The sequence below is a fragment of the Carassius auratus genome, chromosome 17, assembly GCF_003368295.1.
Source record: "Carassius auratus strain Wakin chromosome 17, ASM336829v1, whole genome shotgun sequence".
NCBI classification, from domain to species: Eukaryota; Metazoa; Chordata; class Actinopteri; order Cypriniformes; family Cyprinidae; genus Carassius; species Carassius auratus.
In genome coordinates this window covers 22620671-22638853 of record NC_039259.1, presented here as the reverse complement: position 1 = coordinate 22638853, position 18183 = coordinate 22620671, and the positions used below count along the sequence as shown (strand labels likewise).

At 35.4% G+C, this 18183-nt stretch overlaps 1 protein-coding gene across 2 annotated transcripts; it reads right to left on the bottom strand.

Moving 5' to 3' along the window:
* Positions 1-92: 92 nt before the first annotated feature.
* LOC113117621 (melanoma inhibitory activity protein 2-like) lies at positions 93-17644 on the bottom strand. 2 transcript variants are annotated; one of them, XM_026286410.1, is made up of 29 exons: positions 17363-17644; positions 17050-17183; positions 16813-16905; positions 15173-16499; positions 11849-12157; positions 11558-11631; positions 8736-8867; positions 8615-8636; positions 8416-8504; positions 8238-8309; positions 8005-8115; positions 7822-7893; positions 7629-7733; positions 7369-7491; positions 6540-6645; positions 6402-6448; positions 6119-6209; positions 5673-5811; positions 5459-5560; positions 5230-5290; positions 4634-4669; positions 4480-4547; positions 4318-4388; positions 4101-4229; positions 3017-3142; positions 1712-1831; positions 1344-1396; positions 1076-1268; positions 93-274 (listed from the first exon to the last, which is right to left on the bottom strand). In XM_026286410.1, the coding sequence occupies exons 1-29, from the start codon at positions 17469-17471 to the stop codon at positions 93-95; spliced, it is 4296 nt and encodes a 1431-aa protein (XP_026142195.1). In that variant the 5' UTR covers positions 17472-17644. The 2 variants fall into 2 exon arrangements, with proteins under 2 accessions (XP_026142195.1, XP_026142196.1); XM_026286411.1 differs by having other exon boundaries at positions 16301-16499; positions 17363-17639.
* Between the last annotated feature and the right edge of the window lie 539 nt (positions 17645-18183).

The window sequence follows — 18183 nt, the reverse complement described above, 5'->3', positions numbered from 1 at the left end:
GCTACTGTGGTTACATATCAAAGGAAACACCCCCTGAGCACAACAACAGGAAGTCGGAAACAGTTCGCAGCTGAGGAAAAGAGCGTGAGAGATCAGATGACATCATGATGAGAGGGCGACTGGTCGGGGGGCTGCTCGCTGCCCGGTGGGGAGGGTCTGGGTGGCGGTCTGGGGGAGAAGCTGTCAGACGGAGGTCTTGGTGGCAGATAACCCATATGTTGAGGGAGCGGCATTGGAGCTCTGGGAAACATTCCCGGGGGAAATGGCCCTCGCACTAATAGAAACAGTAATAAAGATTATCAGTATATAAAAAATTAAGTAAAATAAAAGCATGCAATGATATTATTAATACTACTAAAATAAAAAATCTATTTGAATTAATAAGGTTTTCAAATAATCGGACAGAAAATTCTGAAATGATGTTACCTTAAATTCCCATGTAGAAATCTAGAAATAAATTAATGATTTTATACATTTGTAACTCCTATCTTGTGATAAATCGAATGGAAAAAATGTCTAATAATAATAATAATACATTTGATAATGTGTAATTAAAATCCTAAATGATAAGAAATTACATAAAATTATTTTAAAATAATATGAACCAATATCAACTTCATAAAAATCGCAAAAAAAAAAAAAAGGCATTTCCCTAAATCATGTCCCAGTAAACATGCTTTTTATTTGCAACTATTATCAATATTGACCAAAAACTTTATATTTATTTATACATCACTACTGGAAATAAGTTCATGTTAATGTTGGTGGGAACCATGTTGTAAGCTTTACTTTAAAACAATTAGCAAATATAAAAATTGAAGTAGCTGAGTCCCATCTTTTAATAAATCAAATGACAAAATTACAATGTGAAATAATAAATTATATAACAAATAATAAAAAAAATATCAACTTTACCAATCAAATCACTAAATGAAGCCTTTCACTAAATCATGTCCTAATAAATATGCATTTAATTTGTGAAAATGTCACTTTGCAGAAGTTAAATGTGCTGCACTTTCACTGTTTCTTCAAGCTGTGAGAATACAAACATTTAGAGTGGAAAGAGTTAACTTACTGCCCATAGGGGGACCACCAGGTCCACGAGGGGGAAAGAACTCCGGAGGTCCATAAGGGCCCCTGGGTGGGAAGTGTGGGCCCCTAGGGTCCATCAGTGGGGGCATTCCCATTAATGGGGGGCCAGGGGGAGGTCCCATTCTTAAATCTGGATCAGGGGGCAATCTCATGTCACCAGGCATCGAGTGAGGACCCTGTTAGGAGACACATTTTAGATATCGGCATGTCAAAAAAACTAGTTTTTCCTCATCAATCGGCGGTTGACTCACGTCTCTGTTCTCATTCTCACTAAAGGATGAACTGTTTCTTAGAAATGATGAATCTGAAGAGAAAAAGAGAGGAGAAATAATCTTAGGTTCTTTGAGCCAAACTCCAAACATTTTCATTTGAATTTAATTCTTAAGGATTCCTGAAAAGAGCGCTCATTCATGCCATGGTAATGCTATTATATGAGTTTCTGCCACATTATGTCACTATGAGAATACATACCTCTGTTATTCATTATTAGTTACTAAGTTACTCTAAGGCTTGTATATGTGAGTCATATTGGCTACTTATAATTCCACAGGTACAAATGACCTTTAAGAGAAGTCAAACATATTCACATAGTCACATGTTGTCACATGGAAAGACTGACCTGATTTATCACCAAAGTATGTCTCAGGAGGAAGTGGAGGTCTAGGAGGCAGCGGACCCATATGATACAGACCTGGAGGAGGCCTCCTAAAGGGCATACCCGGGTCTGGGAGAGGGTGCCCTTTCATAAACACATAAAAAAAAATATTGATATAAAATACATTTACTTATATAAATGTATTATCAAGATCATAATTCATGTAGTGTAATATTATGTATTTGTATTTATTTATTATAAATAAACTCGAGCCATTACATTTTAATAGGGAATCAGAAACATATATAATACATTTTGAATTATATTATTATACACAATATTCTAATATTCTCAAGAGCCTTGCAAACACTTTATGTGGGATCAGAAAAATTTATCATTTTAATTCATTACAATTAAAAACAAAAACGTACAAATTATATTTAAAAAAAATAATTTATACAATAATTTATATTTATTTTATATATATATTTATTTATATATATATATATATATATATATATATATATATACATATATATATATATATATATACACACACACCATCCAAATTCAAAACACTTTCGAACCATATTATACATTGCAAATAAAAAAATAAGCATTTGAAAATGATTGGCCCATGAACACAGAGGATGTAATAGGGATGATGCACTACACATAAAAAAGAATGGTCATGATGATAATGACATTAAAAAAATACAGTGATGCTCTGTGTTATTAACAGCCACAGTGTGAAATAACTACAGGTAATCACTAGCCCACAGCATTCGGCCCAACAGTGAGGAGCAGCAGGGGGCAGTAGGACAAAGCCTGACATACAGGCCAAAAACAAAGAAGACCCAGTTGTGTGACTCTTCAAATAGCTGAGCGGCTGAGTCAGCGCTTCTCAGACACCTCTGAATAACTGAGTTTGAGCACCAGTAACAGAAACGGCACTCACCTCACACTGCTGGCTAAATTACAGGCACCAGACAGTTAATTAATACTGAAATAAGCTAACAAGCCTCCCAAGGCTGCATATTCTACATATCTTTTTATCATTTATAATAGTATATTTCTTGCATCATAATATAGTTTTATGCAACCATTTCCTCCGTCTCTGATAATTAGAAATAAACAGCATTTTTTTGCTACACTTTACCTTTAAATCTGAAAGACCTCTTATGTTTGGCTAAACTGTTAACCTTATAAAAATGGGCAGTCATGTTAATGTGCTCATACTTTTTCCATCACTAATTCTTGATCATTGAGAGCTAGAGAAGTATTTCCTCCTGCTACGGGGCAGCTACAGCAGTGGGAACATCACTGTACCTGGAGGTGGGGGAGGGCCCCTGCGTTCCCTGTCCCAGGAGGGAGACAGTGAGCCACTATCAGAGTGAGGGCCACTCCGCTCAAAGTCTGGCCCACCACTAGGGGGCTCTACCACGCCACGGGATGCTGGTTATGGAAAGTGAGGGTGAAGGAAGATGAATGGAGTGGAGAGAGATGGCACATCAAAATGTTTGAGGGAATTAAGAATAGAAAAGAGAGGAAAGGGAGACAACCAACAAAATATTAACGAGGGTAATGAAACACAATATATGCTTATATGCAAACTTAGGGAATAATTTCTACCCAAAGTTTAGTAGTATGCATTTAAACTGCACAAATTATTATTTTTTACTCCAGTCTTCAGTGTTTCAATTATTTTGCTGCTCAAGAAACATTGTAATTATTATCAATGTTGAAAAACTGTTTAATATTAGGTGATATATACCATATTTTCCAGACTATACGTCGCACTTTTTTCATAGTTTGGCTGGTCCTGCAACTTATAGTCAGGTACGACTTATTTATCAAAATTAATTTGACATGAACCGAGAGAAATGAACCAAATGATCTCGCGGCTGTAGACGGTAATGTTTTCTCTTGGTTCTAAATAAATGCGACTTATAGTCCAGTGCGACTTATAGTCCGAAAAATAAATAGATTTTTTCAGTATCAACATAATTGATTAAAAAAAAAACTGCAGCATTATTAATGTCTTTACAGCCATTTGCCTCCTTGTCAAATCATTTCATATTATATAATAATGTTTTAATTTCGTAAAAAAAAAAAAAAAAATGAACGCCCTAACTTTTGAACAGTACTGTATAGGCAGCTTTTATTTACCAAACCATATTGAAACTGTGACACAAACCAAACCGTGAGAAATTAAACCGGTTACACCACTAATGCAAACCTTTAACTATATCTTATGTAAGTGAACATGATTCATGCATGAGCTACACAGACACACACATAATACTACCATGCTAAACTAAAGATTGACCATGCAAAAAAATGAATCACATTTTTCATACTAGCTAGAAGACTTTTCCCAGATTTAAAAAAGGGAGGGATGTGCGTTTATCACCTCTTCCTGGACCCATAAACTGAGGTGAGAGTCGAAGGGGTCCATCCATTAGTGTCGGAGGGGACAGGAAGGCCCGTGTTTCTGAGGATGGTCGGCTAAGAGGAGAGGGTCCAAATGGAGATCTTTCACCTGTGAGATGGGGAAATGCATATCTCCAGGTTCACACCATTTTAAACATAGATCTGTACGAGCCAAAGGAAAGTGGAAAGTATCTGACCTCTAAATAAAGGTCTGCCCTCTCGTAAATCCTTTTCAAGTATCTCAAACTTGAATTGGGCATCAGTCAGCCTGCAATAGTAAATGCATTGATGTGTATGGATAAATACAGGTTCTCCCGTTTATAAAACAGTACAGTAAAATACTCTCTAGTCAATCTCACCTCTGGCGGAGATGAGCGTTTTCTCTCTTGACATCAGCCAGGTCTCGATCTGCTGCCCTTGCGGCTAGCTATAACACAGAGAATAGGAAAGTGTAAAAATAACGCTACTAATGACTGGTATGGATCAAATATAAGTGGTCTGAAAACAACTTACCCAGTTATCATGAGCCTTTTTCTCATGAGAAGCAAACTGGTGTAAAAAAAGGACAAACATATATAATAAATATTCACATATAAAAATTATATTATATGAATATTTATGAGACATATTTCTCTTTTGTGGTGGTATAAGAATAGTTCACATAATACATATTTAAATAAAATTATTATTATTTGTTTAATATTTAAATATTTTATTTATTATACATCCTCGTATTGGTCATACATACAAGTCTTATTTGTGGTAGGAAAAAAATAATAATTTACATAATAAATATTTATTTAAAGTAATTAATTATGAAGTATACATCCTCATATCAGTCACATAGCTCTATATCACAATGATAGACTGATATAAGGATGTACGTCTCCCCCTAATGTCAGTTCCAAAATCTGCCAACAATCTCATCAACTGACATTTTGTGGTTTCAGATGTTTTTATATAGAAGTATTTTGAGAAAATGTGTATTAAAATAATAATAGGCTATAATAAACATATATTCAGTGTGGGCATCATCAGCATGTGTAACTGAAGAACTTTTATCAATATAAATCATGTAGAGATGTTGTAACTCTATATAGCATTACTACCTGATTCTTGTAGGCCTGTGAAGTCCTCTCCAGTTCTTCCTCGAGGTCTTTGGCTCGTTGTCTATATAAACATAGTAAAAGAGACTATAATGTAAACTTCCTGTTTTGTTGAACATTCGTCTCGCACCCTGTTTCCTGCCCTTCTCAGAGACAATTTCCTTAGATTTTATCACATGCTATATCATACTTAACTTAACTTCCTCATGTGTGCGATACAAGTTGCTCTGACCTATAAGTGTTGAGCTCCTCTGCAGCAAGACTGATCTTCTTGCCTGCCTTGTTGAGCTTCTCCTCCTTCTGCAAGCGCTCCTTCTCCTCCACTGTCAACATCCTGACAAGAGCACAAGAAACAATTGAATTATTAGCACTAGTATTTGAATTTCCAATAAAAAGAGACTGCAAAGTATAACGAGTGGAAGACGAAGATTCTCCATGGTCCAAACCTGTGTAGTTTGAGTTCATTCTCCTGGTACATCTCAGTCATGATCTGGAGTTTCTGCTGGAGTTTCTGGCTTTCACTAGCATAGTTGGCACTTTCTGATTCCAACACTTCCTTCTGCTCCTCAAGCTGTTTGATCCCCTCTGAGAATACAGAGAAACAAGAAAACGAGTCTTCATTTACAGTCTGAATGATCATGTTTGATATAATCACGCCAAAGCAAATCAGATCCACTTTTATTGCTCAGAATATTTGCAGAGCAGGTGTTTTCCTATAAAGTCATGAAGGAAAGCAAACACGTTGTGATGTTATGATTAATTCAGGAGGATAAGAGTACAAATCATTTGAAAATAAATCCTTAACGTGCCTAAACGTTCCCATTATGGAGGAATTAGTTAAAAGGTTTATGCATCAGCACCTGTTTCGACTCTAGTGGAACCAAAGTTTTACCTTGGAGATCTTCTTTGGCTTTAATTTCATCTGCGAGTGTAGCGAATACTCTGTTCTTGTCCTCCTCCATGGACTTCAAGTCTGCACTCATCTGAGACAAAGAGGAGGACTAGCATCAGATCTGCTAGCAGCATATTCTGGATGTAGACAGATGTTATTCATTTAATCTGACACAGAAGGGCTGTGTTTCAAACCCCAGCGAGCTGCCATTCTTGACAGCATGTCTGGCAGTCATATGTGGTGTCTAGGTGTTTCACTAAGTGTCAGATTTCAGTAGGAATACCTTGGCCGCTTCAATAAGTTTCTGTACTTTTTGCTTCTGATGGAAATCTGCAAGCACAGAAAAATATATGAAATGATATTTCAAGACCTGACTTCAAATCAAACTAACACTATTCCCAAATGACCCTCGAGTTTTTACCTGAACTGTCTCCATTCTCAGCTCCAGCTGTATTAGTGCTACCGTCAACGCAGCTCTCGTCCTCAGAATCCCAATCTCGCATCTTCAAAAGGTGCTCCGTCAGTGACTGATATAAGAAAAGAAATGAAAAATCATTTTTTAGAAATGCAGTTTTACCATGCAGTGCACTAGACTGTATGCAATATATTGCCTAGTCAATTAATACTTTTCTGTTTTCAAATACTTTTGAGTAAAGTTAAATAAATAATGTATATTTAAGAAAATATTTTATTAATTATTATTATATATTGTTTAATTATTTCACATTCACTACCATGTGGGGTCAGTAAACAATTTTTTTTTTGGAAGAGATAATTTGTTATAATTAAATGTTTAAAATTGACAGTAAAGATATTTACATTGCTATATATATACCCTGGAGTATATTTGTAGCAATAGCCAAAAAATACTGTATTGGTCAAAATGATTGATTTTTCCTTTATGCCAAAAATCATTTTCATCAACATGTTTTTCTCAGTGTTTAGAATTTTTTTATTTTTTATTATCAGATTCTCAATATTTGTTTCTCGGCCAAGATACAAATATTGACCGATCCTAAAAAAAAACATACATCAAAGAAAAGTTTATTTATTCAGCTTTCAGATGATGATGTATAAATTTCAATTTCTCGAAATTGAGACTTATGACTGGTTTTGTGTTCCAGGGTCACACACACACACACACACACACACAAACAGAAATATTTACTGAATATATACTATATAGATACTGAAAAAAATATACTTTTTTTTCTATGAGTCTGGTGTGATTTTTCTGGTGTGTTTTATACCTTGATGCGATCATCTTTATTAGCGCAGTCCTCCAGCATGCTAGTATGTGATCTTTCACACATTTTCATCTCCTCCTCCAGCTCACCGAGACGTTCACCCCAGTCCTCTGCCTCCTGCACCAGCTGTATAAGAGATGAAAACACATAGGTCTTCATGTTACACGTTTGTTTAGGCAGTAAGCCATGAAGCGGCTTGCATTACCTTGATTTTATTGATCGGTTCATCTTCTCCAAACGGAGTACCCTAACACTGATCTCACCTGTGCTTTACTCTCGAGCAGTATTGCGTGCTCTTCTTTGGCCGCCTGCAGGTTCTTCTGCAGTCGCTCGGTGTTGATCTCATGGATCTTCAGCGTTGTGTTGTCCTACAGGAGAAACAGATAACTTGTTAAATGTTAAAGTGTTTTAAAAGGAAATATGACTGAAACATGCGTCATATACATAGAACAATACCTGTTCTAACTGGGACTTTCGTTCTTTAGCTTCCTCTTCTAAATTTCTTAAAATCTGCTCGAGTTCAGCAAGCTGTAAAACAAATATAACAGCCTTTAGGACAGACAACATAAAGGGCATCAAGCATGAAGAGGGTATTTTAGATATGTTAAGTGAGTGTATCTGTGTGAATGACAACATCACCTGATCCTCTTGCTGTTTTCTTGCTTTGTTTTGTTGGGATAGCTCTTCTTGCAGCCTCTCGATTTCATTTTTCATCTGTGCATTTGATTGTTCGAGCTTCTGTGATGCCACCTAAGGGCAGTATTATTGGATTAGGTAACTTGTGGTCAGGGAGACACATTTATAAACATCAGTAAGCTAAATAACTGCATGTTTTTTAACAAGAAGGACTAAGATCATAATGACCAAATTACCTCTAAATTGTCTTTTTCTGCAGCTTGTGCAGACATGCCATTGTTCTGCAGTGTGGACTCTAGTTTGTCAAACTGTTGAGAAGGACAGACATTGTTTAGATGGACTGATTCAGAAGAGTGCATTTATACAAGCATGGGTGTAAATTATGTGTTTAGAGCACATGACAGCATTTCTCACCTTCCGTTTAACCTCACTGAATGTCTCTAGCACTTTGCATTTTTCATCAAGCAGTTCAGCCACTTTCAGCGCCATTTGCTTTTCTTTACCTGCAAACAAATAAACAGACAGGATTGGTTGAGAGCTGACAGTGGAAATCAGATAAAACAGATAATGAGGATAGGTTTAAAGCTGATAAAGAGCTAAAAAAAAAACTCACTTGCATATAGTCGACTTCTGATCTGCAGAAGAAAAAAAATCAGAAAACGCTTATTTAGTGAAATGATTACACTCATGAAATATCTTTTTATTTTTTTATTTAGCAGTAATACATGACTTACAGAATGAATGAACCTGCAGCTGAACAGAAGCAGTGTGAATAAACCTAAAAATCCAGTGAAAACCACAGCTTCCCATGGCAGTCCATATAAGTCAGGGCCAGGCCGGATATCATCAGGAAGTGAAGACACAACCTTAGACACAGAAGTTAAACTGATATATGAATTCTCAAGAAAAAGAGAAGTATAAATTAAACAACTGTACAAGCTTTCACATTATAAGGCTTTCCTTAAACCTCTCTCTGTCACACACACATACAAAAGTGGACAGGTGCTTTTAAACAGGATGTTCAATAAACCTAAAACCACATTCACGTGATCATACACAGACACAATTTTAAGTAGTTTAACATTATCATTATTTCTTAAAGTAGCAGTAATGATAATGAATATTTATATCACACACTTTTGCAAAGAACATTTTAGCACTTTTAACTTCACTGTAATATTTTTTATTTGCAGTCAAGAAATCAAAAATATTAAAAGGTTTCTAACAAATCTACATTTTATACGTTTTAAAATAGATATCCTCAGACCTCCTCCTCTGTCAATAACTGACCAAAACCAATGCCACTGTAAGATGAAAAAGACTATGTACAGTGTACACACACCTATCAATACACTAAAGCTAACCCGTCATAAACCGGTAAACAAGGCCAGTAAAAGACAGTGGAAGTCATTGTAGATCTATAAATCAATAAGTTTAACACAATCACACAAATCAATGGTTATTTGAGATGAAATGAAAACATGTAACGTACAGTACCAGATGCTTAATGCTAACCAGCTGCATATGTCTTAATACAAAACGGTTTACACAGTATACATCTAATCTAAACTCCTAGATACTGCACTAAAAAAAATCTGTGAACTATGATAGATGACTTAATAGAAATATACATGACACCTGCCATACACACTAAAGTAACGCTGTTTCATCATCATACTATGCCACATACATCTTTGATTTTCTCCACGGCGAGTGTGTAGTAAATCTTCGCTGCTCCTGTCATGTCAGTCGTTTCTGTGACGACCGACTCGGTCTTAACTTCGTCTGCCATGATTATATTAAAACTGAGCTATTCTATATTCTATAATCTACTCATTTATCTGTTGTTATGCCATGGTGCCGGATGCTGTTCTCTTCTCTGACTCCTAGTGCGCACTGCGCTGAGAGGAAGAGCGCACTCTTGTGTTTTAGGGAGCATTTGTAAAGAATATGATCTTTTGTCTCGAAAATTTAAACAGAGTTTACCGGATATTTGTTTAAATATTCATAAAAACATATTACTCTATGTAATGTGCAACATAAAGCAATTAAATTCAGATTTTTTAGCGAAAAATGTTAAATCCACCAAATACAACACCCCTACAATCGTCATGGTTTCTTCCACGCGTCACCAATTGCTGAATGCCACAACGTAACGCTCGAGTTTTAAAGAGACAGGCGTATCGACATTAAGAAATTAGTCAGTAAGTGCACACGCAAAAATATTTGTCATGAGGTAGTCATGAAACGTCATAGTTTGAAATATGGGTAAGTGTGTTTGATTAGTTGGTGTGTCATTTAAATATATCTCTTTAAACAAAGCTCATTGATCCACAGATCGGTTGAGCAGCTCAAGTCTGTCTGGATTGAACTCAACTCAAAATCATAAACGTTACTACTTAACAAACCTTTGCGTCTGCATTAATACATATTTATTTATCACCTATGTTGGTTTTATAGATTATTTAGTTGTATAGACAGTAAGTATTTTTCTGTTTCAATCAATCTTGACTTGACTGCAAAATACAACACTTTTTGTTGGTACGTCAATACAGAAAATAGACTGTAGTCGTCTGCGTTTTCCACAAATATATTGCGTTAAACACTTTAGAAAATATTTTGAACATAATGTAGCTTCAGAAAATATTGTTATCCTCAGGAGCTAAACTAAATATAATATGAACTTTTCCTTGTAAAATTTGGGGAATATGTATCAGTTACTTTAGAACCACTGCACGTATAGGTAGAAACACCTATATACATAAAATAAACATCATAATTAAAAGATCAATAATAATAATAATAACATAATATTAAGATAGCCTACTAGAATGAATTGAATATCCAATCATTGTTTTAAGTAAAAAAATTAGGCCAATACATTATTGACTGATTTTGATAGTCCAAATTACTGCTTTTTTACCATATATATGGTGAAACTCAAATTAGAATATCGTGAAAAAGGTTATTATTATTATAACGTATTATTATTCATTACGTTAAGTAAAAAATTTAAAAGTATATATATGTGTATATATGTATATATATGTGTGTGTGTGTATATATGTGTATATAAATATTAGAGCTTACAGCTCATGAAAGTCAAAAATCCAGTATAAAAATATTAGAATATATTTGCTGTGTGTGGCTTTCCTAATCAAGTCCAGTCAGTATAATCAAACACAACTGGACTGAAATGAAGGTGTAGAACCATCTCAAGGATGATCAGAAGAAATGGACAGCACCTGAGTTAAATATGTCACAGCAAAGGGTCTGAAAACTTAGGACCATCTTAGGACCTTTTTTATTAAATCTGCAAAAATGTCAACAATTCTGTGTTTTTCTGTCAGTATGGGGTGCTGTGTGTACATTAATGAGGAAAAAAAAGAACTTAAATGATTTTAGCAAATGGCTGCAATATTACAAAGAGTGAACATTTTAAAGGGGCCTGAATACTTTCCGTACCCTCTGTGTGCTGTGTGTGTGTGTCTATATATATATATATATAATGTTTGTGTGTGTGCTTTTAGCAGGCTACTTTTTCTGAGACACCTACCTTGTTCACTATAGATGCAATTTCATTAATTGTGACTTCAACAAAAACTGCCATCTGATGAAATTGCCCTTCACCTGTCATACAACAGCAACAACAAAACACATTTTTTTTTTTTTTTACAATGTGTATGCAATGTGTGAAATGTCACACCTCAAAACTAGTTTTTTTTTTTCATAATGGTTTTGGACCAAAAGGAGGAAGGAAAGGCAAATTATGATATATTTTTTTTTGTTTTAGGATGAATTACTTATTTGAAAAAGTCAATAATTTTAAGTCCAAAAGAGGGATTACCTTTCTGTGATTCAACATGCTCCTCAGAGATAAGACCATGGTTTTGGAAAGTACTTTTCTTGGTTTCAGAAGATGTCCAATCCTCATGCTTTTGTATATCCTGCTCATCAGTCTGAACATCCTCCACATTAGCTCTGTTTGCTGAAAGGTCCTTTTCCTCAGAGACTGGCTCATTCTGAGGATTGCCCAAGTCATTTATATCAGCTCTGTCTTCGGTAACTTGATTATTTTCAGCCTCTATTGTGGAGATTTGTGTATTCTTATTCACATCTAGACATGCTTCATGAACACAGTCATCTTTGCTGATCCCTGTGAGGACAGAGAGGGAACATTACTTTCACATTACCAATCACTCAAATAAGATTACAAAGCAGTTTTTGTCCCATGCAGTATTCATCAAAATTTTGAAATCCATTATCTGTCATGCTCTTATTATTTTCGAAAATGATCAGTACAACTCATCAGTACCTGGGCTTTCTAAACTGTTATCTGTTATCACTGGTGAATATTTCGTTCTTTGAGAAGATAAGAGGGTTAACAGTTTTTGTAGTGCTGGATATTCTTTAGCATTATCCCTGCCAGGAAAACCATTATCTTGTTGAATATGTCCCAATTTGGTGTTCATCTTCATATGGTAATCCAACAGCTGTTCAAAGTCACCAAGTTCATCAATGTCATCATTATCTTGACCTGCATTAACATTTCCCATTTTGTAATCCAGCCACGACAACTTCTGGTGTCCAAATAAATCTAAAAGGTCTTCAATATCCTGTTCGCTCAGGTGAGGATATAAGTTTGTATATTCTTTAGAGGTTTCTGTAGGTTCGTTGGCAGTTTTTTTGTCTTGAGTTTCAAGGCTTCCAGGCTTTTCTTCATCACTATGTTCTTCTTTATCTTTTGACTTCACTGCCATGTCACCGTCATCACTTTGATCCCAGATGGCACCTGTGCCACTTTCCTCCCTTTGTCTGACACTTTCTGAATCTGTTTGACAATCCTCATTATTTGCTGTGTCAGTCTCCTCTTTGTGCTCAACACTTTGATTCTGCTCATGCATGATATTAATATTGCCATCCTGAACAGAGTCATTCTTTGAGAAGAATTCATTTGTCAGTTCTGTTTCTGGGGAAGTTGTAAAGCCATCTAGGTCTTCAGCCACAGCATTAGGAATATTATCAATGTCTGCATTTTTTGGTAAACTGGGATCATGACCTGTATGTTCGGAAACTGTATCTGGTTTCTCTTGCTCTTCATGAACTATAGCCTCATCATCATATTTACCTACTGAATCAGTATCCTTAACAATACTTATACCTGAGTTTTCTGTCACCAATGATTCATGATGCGATTCACTGGTATTATCTATCTCATAATCTGTGACATTTAGGGATGAATTTGACTCAAGCTCTGAATGCAATTTTTCTTCACTTGTTACAGTTAATTCATCTGCTACAAGAGTGTGATTAGGAGAAGATCTTTCATCAAGAGGATTTATGTTTGTGCCCAGTTTATGTTCATTGCTCATTTGCATTGCACCTGCTTCTGAATCTGATAACTTTTCTTGATGAAATGTGATGTCTTTTGGTAGTACTTCATCTAACTGTGCCTCATTTCTTTCCATAACTAATTCATCTTTTCTGTCTATAACTAACTCATCATTTTCTTTCGATATACCTTGATCGCCTTCAGCTAATTGTTTTTCATTATTATATTCTGATAATGCATCCATAATCAGTTCTGCATTTACATCTGCATTTACACTTTGACCAGCCGTGAGAGTTTCAGTATGAGAGTCAGCGTACAAATCTGCAACATTTGATTCTTGTGTTTTTTCATGATGTAACTGAGTACCTGTTTGAATATCTGACAGTTCAGATGTATTAGCATCAGTTACAGGATCTGCGCTAGTTTCATTAGCATCCTTTTCTTGCTGTTTGATAATGTCTAAATTGGCTTGATCACACAGACTTTGTGTCAACTTGCCCTTTGAAATGTCATCAGCTGAATCAGTTAAGTTGTTTGTGCTCTCAATAACTTTATCGTTTGTATTTGCAGGCTTAATTTCATCACCATTTTGGGCATTCGATTCTTTAGAAAAGTCATCTATATCTCTAATGTAATCAGATGCAACACTGTCTTTTAAAGTAATTGTTTCATCAGAGAGAACCTGAGTTTCACTAAGTAATTCAACATCCTTTGTGGTTGATTTCTGCTTGACAACATCAGATATTTCTTCATTATTCACATTCTGTTGTTCAATAAAATCACCCCTGCCTGAATTTGCCTCCTTTCCTGTCTTTTCCTTATCACTTTGCACATCTTTCATATTTTTCTCTACAGCTCCATCTAAAACATCAGCATTATTTTCACTTTTAACCTCTTCAGTTAAATCATTTGCTGACTTGGTTTCAAGGATTTGTGAATCTATGTTATCTTCTGTCATTTTAGATTCTACGTCTAGCTGTTCAATGCTATCAGATGCAATGCTGTCTTTAAAAGTCATTGTTTTTTCACTTAGCATGTCAGTGTCTGTTGGGTTTGAGTCCTGCTTATAAATATCAGTCAACATTTTATCTTCTTGATCCTTGTAATTATTTTGTTTCTCATCAAAGTCTTCTTTACCTGGATCTTCTTCCTTTCCTTTCTTTTCCTGATCACTTTGCACATCTCTTGTATTTTGCTCCACCTTTCCCTCGAAAAAATCAACATTGTTTTCATGTTTAACTTCTTGATTTAAATGATCTGCTGACTTGGTTTCAAGGATTTGTGAATCTATGCTGTCATCTGTCATATTAGATCCTACATCTAGTTGTTCAATGCTATCTTTTAAAGTTATTGTTTTATTAGACAGTGACTGAGTTTCCATATGTACATCAGTGTCTATTGGGTTTGAGTCCTGTTCATAAATATCAATCAACACTTTTTCTTCTTGATCCTTGTAATTATTTTGTTCCTCATCAAAGTCTTCTTTACCTGGATCTTCTTCCTTTCCTTTCTTTTCCTGATCACTTTGCACATCTCTTGGATTTTGCTCCACCTTTCCCTCGAAAAAATCAACATTGTTTTCATGTTTAACTTCTTGATTTAAATGATCTGCTGACTTGGTTTCAAGGATTTGTGAATCTATGCTGTCATCTGTCATATTAGATCCTACATCTAATTGTTCAATGCTATCTTTTAAAGTTATTGTTTTATTAGACAGTGACTGAGTTTCCATATGTACATCAGTGTCTATTGGGTTTGAGTCCTGTTCATAAATATCAATCAACACTTTTTCTTCTTGATCCTTGTAATTATTTTGTTCTTCATCAAAGTCTTCCTTACCTGGATCTTCTTCCTTTCCTGTCTGTTCCTCATCACTTTTCACATCTCTTGTATTTTGCTCCAACTTTCCCTCGAAAAAATCAACATTGTTTTCATGTTTAACTTCTTCATTTAAATGATCTGCTGACTTGGTTTCAAGGATTTGTGAATCTATGCTGTCATCTGTCATATTAGATCCTACATCTAGTTGTTCCAGGTTATCAGTTGCAACACTAAGTACATCAGTGTCTGTTGGGTTTGAGTCCTGTTCATCAATATCAGTCAACATTTCTTCTTCTTGATCCTCATTATTTTTTTGTTCTTCATCAAAGTCTTCCAAACCTGGATGTTCTTCCTTTTCTCTCATTTCCTCATCTCTCTTTACTACTGAGTCTGCTTGAAAAGGAAGCTTAAGCATTGATGTCAGGCTGTTGACTGAAAATACGGACTGTGAACTTGATTCAGAATCTTTGGTTTCAGTGGTCTCAGTATTTGTAGCAGATCCAGGGCTTTCTAGTTTGTCATTGCCTCCATCATCTTCATCATCTTTAGTTTGCTCTTCTTTGTAAAGGTTTGTGATTCTGTTGTACATATTTCCATACCATCCTGCCTGCTCCTCTTCTTTTCCATTTTCTGTTTTCCTGTCCTCCAAAGGACCATCCTTATTTTCCACACTGCTGTCAAGGTTGTTTTCATCTCTCTGTATGTTGTCATCAACACCCATGTTCTGACTCAGGTTAAGAATACTCTCGTCCTGGTTGTTTAAGTTTTCATCTGTTTTCTCAGCTTCATGTTTAGTCGCAGCTTCAGAATGGTCTTCACTAAGGTCCAAGACATCTCTACCCATACTTTCCAAGGAGCTAGACTGCTGAGATGAGGTATCTTCATCATTTGTTGGGTTCTCAATATTGTCCTGAGCATCAGTTTTTAGATCCTTGTTTCCCAACCCAAAAGCATTGGTTAATTCACCGCTGATCCACCCAAACGTTCCAGAATTTGTCTTCTCCTCCACATGATTCTCCTCAATATCCATCTCAATTTTTCTGCTTTTGAAGGATACTTCACTGATCTCATCCTGTGGTTCATCATTGCTTTGTTCATTCCTGCCAAACCATCCACTAACAGCAGAGCCTATCCAGGAAGACCCACCTTTTTCTGTCGTCTTGGGGCTGTTTTGATCAGAAACATCTTGAACAGAAATCTGGCTGGGTTCACTCTCTTCTGTTTCCTTAGGTTTATCTTGGACTTCATTGAGATTGGTTTCTTGTGACAAATCTTCCAGATCATCAAATTCACTGCTGGGCTCAATCACTAACCCCTTATCATCAAAGCAGATGAAGTCATATTCCTGAGGAGAGAATTAACATTGATAAATATGTATGTTCTTTGTAGTCAATTTTCTTACCAAATCAGCATACATGGCATAATTAATTCTGTCACATAATTAACATTTCTTTGGAGTTAACAGAAGCTACGCCAGTTTATTTGAGTCAGATTCTGTACACTGTAAAAAGTGAAAAATTATCATTTTTACCTGATCCAAGCCTTAAAAGATGTGAATGTAATCTAATGTATTGATTTATTGTATGGATCTAATGTAATGGAAGTTGTAACAGATCTTTTCTTCTGTCAAAGAGTTGCTGTAACTGAATGTACATTACCTGGGTCGGCACCTGGATTTCCTTTTTTTCATCAATAAACAGTTGATCAACTTTGATGGCATCTTTTGGGAACAATCCAGACAGCTTTTCTATCTGCAAAATGGAAAAAATTGTCAATATTATTAAACAAAAGAGAGTTTATATGTCAGATTAAAGCACAAATGTTGTATATTGACTTTACTTTATTGACTTATACATGCATATTTTTAATCAAGACAAAAAAAAAAAAGTACTCACACTTCCTGCCCAGAGATCATTTCTTTTTCCAGTAAGTTTGTAGTAAACCGTGATCATATCCCCTTTTTTGAAGTTAAGAAAGCGGCAATCTTTAGCACTATGATCTCTCTGTGCCTGCACCCGACTTATCATGCCTGAAGAAATGGACGAAAACTTAGATAAGCGATAGGAAAGCAATAACCTGAACACGAGTCACATAATTTTGCATGAATCCATATAATCATTAGATAAACAGTAATCACACATCACAATTTCAGTCTAATCTTTTTGTTGTTGTTGTTTTTACATTTATGAGCATAAATGCTGATCTTACGTTCACATTCGGGGTCTCCACATAGTTTGTAGTCTGAAATCAAACCCAAACCCTGGTGTAAAAAACTGAAGACAATCTGAAACAAAATAAATGCATATACAGCTGCCATGTTTGGATTTATCCAGCAATCCCCTTCATCTCATTAGATCAATTCCTTCATGTACATTTCCAAATCCATTAGTCAGAGGAAAAGACAGGCAAAGTCCCGGCGAAATGTCTTTCCCTTGGTCTTGTCACAGAATGAGCCGGTCCAAGGAGATCACAGTCTGACAGGCAGAGACTGGATTAGAGGTTACTGACAGTAAATCATTAACATCAACACACGCCACATCACAAACTCACATTGGACCAAAGCCACATTCAAACAGATAAGGTTTCACAATATAAGACTACTTGAAGTAGTAGTATTTTTACATTGTTTGGATTTAACCTGAGATATTATAGTGAATAAACCTCGTGAAACAGGCATACAAAATATTAGCCTCATTAAATTATAATTGTGTTCAATTATAACTACGATACTAAAAGAGAAGTAATTTAGAATACATAAAAAATATGAATACAGAAAATATTCTGCACACTCTTAATGTTTCTAAAAGAAGGTTTTCCCAGTGATGCCATAGAAGAACCATTGTTTAGTTCCCAAAGTTTCTGTCAGTGAAGAAGCTCTTAAAATAACCATTTTTACTTGGTGTGAAGAACATCTTAAAACCCTAAAGCAACTCTTACCACTATATTTATCTAAAGAACATTTTTCCACAATAAAGTAACTTGTGCAGCTGGATGTTAAAGGTTCTTTTTGAATCCATAGATCTTTTTAT

Excerpts from the sequence above, each read along its gene's own strand:
- LOC113117621 (XM_026286410.1), bottom strand. The coding sequence starts at position 17,471 with ATGGCAGCTGTATATGCATTTATTTTGTTTCAGATTGTCTTCAGTTTT. Across the intron at positions 7,492-7,628 it reads TGCTCGAGAGTAAAGCACAG|CTGGTGCAGGAGGCAGAGGA; the intron begins GTGAGATCAGTG and ends TCTCTTATACAG. Across the intron at positions 1,269-1,343 it reads GTGAGAATGAGAACAGAGAC|GGTCCTCACTCGATGCCTGG; the intron begins GTGAGTCAACCG and ends GTCTCCTAACAG.